Source organism: Capsicum annuum, chromosome 7 (assembly GCF_002878395.1).
Source record: "Capsicum annuum cultivar UCD-10X-F1 chromosome 7, UCD10Xv1.1, whole genome shotgun sequence".
Taxonomy (NCBI): Eukaryota; Viridiplantae; Streptophyta; class Magnoliopsida; order Solanales; family Solanaceae; genus Capsicum; species Capsicum annuum.
This window is the reverse complement of record NC_061117.1, coordinates 220,739,884-220,748,608: the sequence shown is the minus strand read 5'-3', so window position 1 is coordinate 220,748,608 and position 8,725 is coordinate 220,739,884. Positions and strand designations below refer to the sequence as shown.

The 8,725-nt window shown below is 35.9% G+C and overlaps 1 protein-coding gene across 1 annotated transcript; it reads left to right on the top strand.

Moving 5' to 3' along the window:
• The first annotated feature begins 3,868 nt into the window (after nt 1-3,868).
• Nucleotides 3,869-7,919, top strand: LOC107878646 (phytosulfokine receptor 2). The gene has a single exon (XM_016725713.2). It carries the CDS (start codon nt 4,495-4,497, stop codon nt 7,648-7,650), a length of 3,156 nt encoding a protein of 1,051 aa, XP_016581199.2. The 5' UTR covers nt 3,869-4,494; the 3' UTR covers nt 7,651-7,919.
• Nucleotides 7,920-8,725: the final 806 nt, after the last annotated feature.

The following is an 8,725-nucleotide window of genomic DNA, read 5'->3' as shown; positions in this document are numbered from 1 at the left end:
GAACTTTGCCCCCTCGTCGTCGTTGCCTTCTCCTTCTCTCTAGTAAATATGCATTTTCATAATCAATAATTTCATAATTGCTTACAAACGAGAAAAAATATTATATTTATGAGTGTAATGATGAATTTTAAAGAGGCCACAAGCAGTGAAAATTTGACATAGTTCCATTGCTAGTCAAATATTTAGTAGAGGTGTGCTAGGAAAAGAGAAAATGAAGACGAATGATGGATAATGGTGGTGGACAAAGAGAGAGTAAATGAAGGGCGAGGATGGATATAGTGGTGCCTGTAACACCCAGTTTAGGATAAATTGTCCAACATCGGCAAAACACGGAAGAGATGCTGGATATGTAAGTAAACAGACCTTTCACTCTAGTGATGCGTTTTAAAGTCGTATGATTCTAGGCTCAGAGTGGACAATATTACTAGTGAGATAGACTATTACAAATGGTATCAGAGTCACTCCTATGTTAACCTTGTTGATATGTAAACAGACCTTTTGTTAGGTATGAAAAGTGTGAATGAAAAATGGAGGAAAAATAGTGGAGGGAAAGAGAGACACTAAAATGAAAAGTGTACTCTTTTAAAGAAAAATTCACTAATTCTCCCACATTGGTGGGAGAAGGAAACTTTGAAGTGTTTATAATAAGAAACACTTACTCCACATGGATAGTGAGACAAGAACAAGGTGGTGCCTTGCGCCGTCGTAGTCGTCTCGGCTTGTTGGATTCGGAAAATGATCGATTGATGAGATAAAATTTAATACGAAAATGCCAAAGGGAAAAGTGCAATAATTTTTTCTGTGTTTTAATCCTCCATTTATATGCATGCATATAGCGGCAGAAACACTGTTTCGAAATACAATGCAGAAGCGAAAGCCACCTTTCAGAGGAGGCATCTGATGGCTATATAAACCTGCTTTTATCCACAGGTTTAGGTACGAAATTTTTTTTTGAATATACAAACTCTTCTTGACTTCAAAACATTTTGTGTGATCAATCAAATCGTTGAGTGAGTTCGAAGAGATTTCAATTGTTTGAGGTACAGCTACAGTTGGTTTGTTTGATCATCTTATCCTGGGAGAAAAATTCCGCAACCTCGGATACTTGTGAGGGAAATTATTTACTTAAGGACACTCCGTGAAGCCGGGGGACTTGACCTTAAAAATTTTGTTTCATCTCATTTCTGAAAATTAACATACTTCTTGGATAGATTATTCATAATCTTGTGTTGAAGGTGTTAAGGAACTTCATAAGTGTTCTTGTCTAAGACTTGAACTTGTGTTGAAATTATTGTTGTATATATATATACAAATTCTTGTGCCTGAAAATGTTGGAAATAACACCTTTTACTCTAGTGATACATTTTAAAATCGTACGAATTTAGGCCCAAAGCGAATAATATCACTAATAGGCTGAACAAAGCCATTTTTGACTTTTCACACACTAGCTATCAGTAATTAAGACTCACCTTGTGTGTTATTTCTCCAAGTTATGCATGCTTCATTGAGACATTAATATTATAAATGCCCAATGTAGGTATCTAAATTATGTGGCTAATATATTGTGATCAATGCTCAATTTAGCTATCTAAATTATGTGGCTATGTTCAATGCTCAATTTAGGTATCATAATTACACTTATTGTCAACTTAAGTGCGGTGCTTACTGCTTAGGTATTCCATCCAAAATGTTTATAAAGTGTGCTGAATAATCATATGTTATTCCTTTTTTGGAATCTTATTAAAAGCCCATCTATGAATTCCATCATTTATGTTAGTGAGATGTTTAAATTTCATTCTATTTTTGTATTTTCATCTAGCTAACACGTGGGATACATGTTTTTTCCCCACAAAGCTTGTTGTATTTGAGTGAAAGACAATTAAAAAGGTAATAATTGGTACTATTTTTTTGAATAGACATAATTTTGCTCACCACATTGATTCTTCAACAACTATGAGATAATTAGTATTTAAACTTCATCTTTATAGGAGTATCACGTAAAGTCACTGTTCTTTTAGATTATAACCAATTAAACTTGAGTTTAGACTGTATCATGAAATTCCATGACATATCACTTATCAACAATCAATCTCAATCGAAGTCCTTTTCCAATTTATGTATAACTCAATTATTAACTTAGGCCTTGTTTGGTTAGAAACAAGTAATTCCGAGATCATTTATCTCATCCTCAAGATAGGATAAAAATAATACTATAATCAATAGCTGATCTTGGGAGGAGTTATCCCATGTATTTTATCACAATCGAATATGGGATAAACTCATAGTACAATTAATCTCGAAATTAGTTATCTCTAGCCCTTGGTGTCTTCGTAGTAGAAGCTTGATTAGGCACGACTCAATCAGCTCCATGCTCAATCTCCCTCAAATCTTTCCTACAGACATCTTAAACAATATATCAGTGTGATTCCACAAATGAGGTCTAAGGATGGTGTGGTATATGCAGACCTTATTCCTAATTTGTACGAGGTAGAGTGTTTGTTTTTCATTGGTCGTCATCGACCAAAAAAATTAATAAAAACTTTACCATCAATACAGTAAACAATACTCCCTCTGTTTCGGAATAAGTAAATTTTTGGGGTATTTATTGGTGTTTCAAAATACGTAAATCATTGAATTTTTTTCCAAATTTGCTCTTATGATTTGACAACCAATTAACTTTTGAAAAGGTATTACAAGGTCATCTTTTTCCTTTTTTTTGGGGTAAAAATGAAAAGTTGTGTTAAATTTATGTCTTTAATATTTTTTTTCTTAATATGTGTGCCAAAATCCAACAATTTATTTATTATGAAACGGAGGGAGTAACATACTTGTTGTGATCTCGCAATAACTTAAACGACAACATATCAATGTGATCCCTTGTATGAGGTTGAGAAATTATTTCCGGCAGACGCTCGACTAAAAAAGAGGTTGAGTGTCATGCACGAGCAGTACTGCGCGTGGGAATGGAGAAAGAGATTTCAAGTCCTGTTAAGAACCAAATTAATGTGGTAAGCAAGTGTGTGTCACTGTGTGTGTCCATAGAAGATAAAGACAAATAATGGGGTTGTGTTGGAACAGCAAAGTCAGACTTTGTGAATGAGAAACTGTGAAATTTTTGGCAAAGACCAAATGCGTCTACGTACCTTAAGGGAAAGTCAGCTCTATGTTGTCACCACTTTCAAATCACTCTTTACACCAGTTTCTTTTGTCCTTAAAACACACAGTCACACACACACCCCTTTTTGTTATTTTCTTGATTGACAACGCCCATAAGCCTAAAAAAAGACTTCTACTTTGTCTAATCTAAAGATTGTTATCGACCTCGTTGTGACGAAAGCTTTAATACTTGCCCGTTTTAAATTATTCGTTTAAAATTTTTTAAATTAATTTTTCATTTTATTTATTTTTTTTATTAATTAAAACAATTTTTTTTCTCCGTAATTGATTACTCATTATTACTAGCATTGAAATATCAAATCTTAAAAAATGTTATAAAGACTTTGGTAATTCTATAATTCTAATTATTCATACAAAAAATGACTTGGTATCAACCATATAATAACTCCATCAATATTAAAACTAACAACATGACATAATTAATAGGGACAAAATAATAAAGTTATATTACCAGTCATTATTTTCTTAATAGTTGTGCCATTTCAATTTTAGAATAAGTAATTTGAGATTTTTTTTACTTTATTTAATTTAAAATAGTTTTGATATCCTATACCTAACAAGAATTTTAATGTATTAGGATGCTTTTTTTACTTTGATTAATTTAAAAATCATTCTACAATCTTGCGGACAACGAAAGATTTAATGTTACGTGTTGCTTTTTATTTTGTCAAATCTAAAAACTATTTATTTGATTTGAGTTCTCAATCTTTATCAGCTTAAATAACATTTGCTTCACACTTCCATTTCAGTATATAACTTACTGTACTTGTACCATCTTTTTTCTTTATTAGATTCTGTCTCTTTCTCTCGCTCTCTCTTTGTGTTTGTTTCTTGAAATTAATTAACATTGAGGCACCTTGTTTACAGTGGAAAGTGGGGTTCTTGCTTCTTTTACAAGTGATGGTGTGTTGAAAAATCTTACCTTTTTTCCTTTTTTCTTGGTTGGTTCTTTGTTTTCTTCATTTATTTATTTATTTGTTTATTTCTGGTTTGGGGTAAAGGGTTCTTGCTTTAATTACAAGTAGTTGGTAGGCTTTTTTTCCCTTTGAGGTTTTTGAGGTGTTTTTTGGGATTTGTGTTTTGAAGTTGCCTTGCTGCTACCGTTTAAGTAATCTTGATTTTTCAGTTTTGGGATCTGATTTGATTTTGGTGTTAGGGGATCTGAGAAAGGTTGTTTCTTGGTGCTAATTTGCTTAAGTTCCAAGGGACTTTCTTGAATATGCGTAAAGGTGGAAACTTTCTTTGTTTGGAGCTGTGAAAATTGTGCTTACATGGTGTTGGAGTCTGGATTTTGAGCGGTTACATATATATTGTTGTATGTTTTCATCAATGGTGATTTGGGATTTTATGCCAATGAGTTTTCTGAGTTGGGTATTCTTGGCTTATCTTTTTTGTACATCTTTGAGTCTTGAAACCCCAGTTCAAGACTGTCATCCATATGATTTGTTGGCATTGAAGGAAATTGCTGGCAATTTAACAGATGGGGTTATTCTATCAGCTTGGTCTCATGAGCCCAATTGCTGTAAATGGGATGGGGTTGTCTGTGGCAATGGCAATGGTTCTGCTGAAAGTAGAGTGATCATGCTAAATTTGTCAAGAAAAGGGTTGAGGGGTGTGGTTTCACAGTCCTTGGAGAAATTGGATCAGTTGAAATTGCTCGATTTATCGCGCAATCACTTGGAGGGTGGATTGTCTTTAGACTTCTCCAAATTGAAGCAATTGGAAGTTCTTGATTTGAGTCATAATAGGTTGCTTGGACCTGTGTTGAGGGTTTTTAATGGGTTGGAAACAATCCACTCTCTCAATATATCTAGCAATTTGTTCACTGGGAATTTCATTGAGTTTGGTGAATTCCCTAACCTTGTTGCATTGAATGTAAGCAACAATTCCTTTAATGGTAGCTTCAAGTTTGAAATTTGCAGCTCTTCCAAGAAGATTAAGGTCCTGGATATATCACTTAATCATCTCACTGGTGATCTTAGTGGCTTGGAAAATTGCAGTTCATCTCTCCAGCAGCTACATGTGGATTCCAATAATCTCGGGGGTCACCTTCCGGATTCGTTGTATTCAATGACATCTTTGGAGCAACTTTCACTCTGTACCAATAATTTCTCAGGCCAGCTAAGCCCACAGCTTAGTAAGCTTTCCAAACTGAAATCCTTAATTTTAGCTGGAAATCGCTTTTATGGTTTGCTTCCTAATGTGTTTGGCAATTTGACACAGTTAGAGCAGCTAGTTGCATATTCAAATAGATTTTCTGGACCATTACCGTCTACGATTTCATATCTTTCTGTGCTTAGGGTACTTGATCTTAGGAACAACTCTTTGTCTGGTCCTGTTGATCTTGATTTTACTAGGTTGACAAGTCTGTGCACTCTTGACCTTGCAACTAACCATTTCATAGGTAGCCTCCCGGTGTCGCTCTCTAGTTGTCAAGAGTTGAAAATCTTGAGTCTTGCCAAAAACGGATTTACCGGGCCAATTCCTGAGAACTATGCAAACCTTTCATCCCTTGTGTTCCTCTCGTTGTCGAATAATACCCTTTCGGATTTGTCTGGAGCTTTATCTGTTCTGCAGCGCTGTAGAAATCTTTCAACTCTTATTCTCACCAGGAACTTCCATGGTGAAGAGATTACAAATAATGTCACCGGGTTTGAGAACCTGATGATATTTGCATTGGGTAACTGCGGTTTGAATGGGCAAATTCCGACATGGTTGTACAATTGCAGGAAATTGCAAGTGCTTGACCTGTCATGGAATCATTTGGATGGCAATATTCCCTGTTGGATTGGTGAAATGGAAAAATTGTTTTACTTGGATTTCTCAAATAATTCACTCACAGGTGAAATCCCGAAAAATTTAACTGATCTAAAGAGCCTCATTTCCCCACACAGCTATGCATCTAGTCTGAATTCTCCCACTGGTATTCCGTTGTTTGTCAAGAGGAATCAAAGTGGTAGTGGTTTGCAGTACAATCAGGCTTCGAGCTTCCCTCCGTCCATATACTTGAGTAATAACAGACTGAATGGGACAATCTGGCCCGAAATTGGTCATCTGAAACAGCTTCATGTATTGGATCTTAGTAAAAACAACATTACTGGGACGATACCTAGCTCGATTTCAAATATGGCGAACCTGGAAATTTTGGACCTTTCCTGTAATGATCTCCATGGATCAATTCCTGACTCATTCAATAAGCTCACATTCCTTTCAAAATTCAGTGTAGCTAATAATCACTTGCAGGGAGCCATTCCAACTGGTGGTCAGTTCTTCAGCTTTCCCAATTCGAGCTTTGAGGGTAATCCTGGACTTTGTGGAAAAATTATTTCTCCTTGTGCTGTCAGCAATTTGGGCCTCCAACCGGCTAGTCCTTCTGCTTCTAATAGTAGAAGGCTTGGCCGAAGTGGAATTATTGGAATTACTATCGGCATAGCAATAGGAATTTCACTTCTTCTTGCGATAGTCGTGCTTAAAGTGCCTAGAAGAGATGCCGGCCATCAAATTGGGGACTTCGAGGAAGATTTCAGCAGACCACCCCGATCGTCTGATACTTTTGTTCCTTCTAAGTTGGTACTTTTCCAGAATTCGGATTGCAAGGAACTGACAGTTGCGGACTTGCTTAAATCTACGAACAACTTCAACCAGTCGAACATTGTTGGATGTGGAGGATTTGGTCTTGTTTACAAGGCGGAACTTCCTAATGGCATGAAGACCGCGATCAAGAGGCTTTCTGGGGATTGTGGGCAGATGGAGCGTGAATTCCAAGCGGAAGTGGAAGCGCTCTCAAGAGCTCAGCACAAAAACCTTGTATCTCTTCAAGGTTACTGTCAGCACGGGAGTGATAGATTGCTGATATATTCTTACATGGAAAATGGAAGCTTGGACTATTGGCTACACGAAAGGGTTGATGGAAACTCATTAACGTGGGACGTGAGGTTAAAGATTGCACAAGGAGCAGCTCGTGGATTAGCCTATTTACATAAGGAACCAAATATAGTTCATCGCGACATTAAAACCAGCAACATCCTTTTGGACGAGAGATTTGAAGCTCATCTAGCTGATTTTGGACTATCAAGGCTACTGCGTCCCTATGATACTCATGTCACAACAGATCTGGTTGGAACCTTGGGATACATTCCTCCCGAATATAGTCAAACATTAACCGCTACTTTTAGGGGCGATGTTTACAGCTTTGGCGTTGTTCTTCTTGAGCTTCTGACAGGCAAACGTCCCGTGGAAGTATGCAGGGGAAAAAGTTGCAGGGACTTGGTGTCATGGGTTTTTCAACTGAAATCTGAGAACATGGTGGAGGAAATATTCGATACGTCCATATGGGATACAAGTTACGAGAAGCAGCTCTTGGAGGTGTTAAGTATAGCTTGTCGATGTATAATGCAAGATCCACGACAGAGGCCCTTGATTGATCAAGTGGTCTCATGGCTCGAGGCAATTGGAACTGGAAAAGATAGATGAAATTCATCTATTTTTTCCTTGTAGATTTAGCTTCTTTTGCTTACAAGGTGAAGAATATCAAATGTAAAGCAACAGAAAATTTTAATTTATAGAGTTGGTTATAATACTTATGAACTTTTTTTAGTTCACTTGTTTCATACAAAAAAAATAGTGACAGTTGTGTTTGTATACATATGCTTAGCTTGTGTAGAAGTCCTTTACCAAGACACAACTATATTATACTCCATTATGGCAAGTTTCTCTTCTGAATAGATGCAGATTCATTTTCATGACTTCTTATTAAGGCTTGTTGATGTTACTATTCCTTGCATGTATGCTGTCACTGTTTTCTTATTAGTTGTCATGTTTTCTTCGCTATAGTTTTTCCTTTTTAGCCTTTCTATACCTCGTGAAGGTGTAGGGGTAAGGTTTGCGTATACTCTACATTTCCTAGATCCCACTTTCCCACTTTGTAAGATTTCACTGGATATGTTGTTGACTTTTCGTTAAAGTCTGATTGTGGTACAATCATTGACTTATATCTTAGAGGTTCTAGGTAAGCTATCTGTTACCGAGTCATCTTGTTGGGAATAACAAGCTGCATTTCTCAATATTCAAAGTTTCATATTCAATTTTCAAAGCGAGTTTTCAAGAAACTGCTCAAGTTTTAGCGCTTCATGGAGATATGAGAGTTTAATAATTACGAGGGAACAATCTTTACGTCCAATTATAATTTGAATAGAAAAAATAACCTTATATCCTTGTTTATAACCTCTAGTTCAGTGGAGACCAGGAGCACAAAGAGCAACGATTGACCCACATTGAACGATGATTAATTAAACACCCTTCAATGATTTGTATTTCACATATGTAAAAATTTTGAACGCCCTTAATAAAATATTAATTAAACACCCTTCAATGATTTGTATTGCACATGTGTATAAATTTGAACTTCCTTAGTAAAATATTAATTAAACACCCTTCAATGATTCGTATTGCACATATGTATAAATTTTAAACGCCCTCAGTAAAATATTAATTAAACACTCTTCAATAATTTGTATTGCACATATGTATAAATTTTGAACGTCCTCAA

Bases quoted from the DNA above. Each gene is read 5' to 3' on its own strand.
- LOC107878646 (XM_016725713.2), top strand. From the start codon at position 4,495: ATGTTTTCATCAATGGTGATTTGGGATTTTATGCCAATGAGTTTTCTG.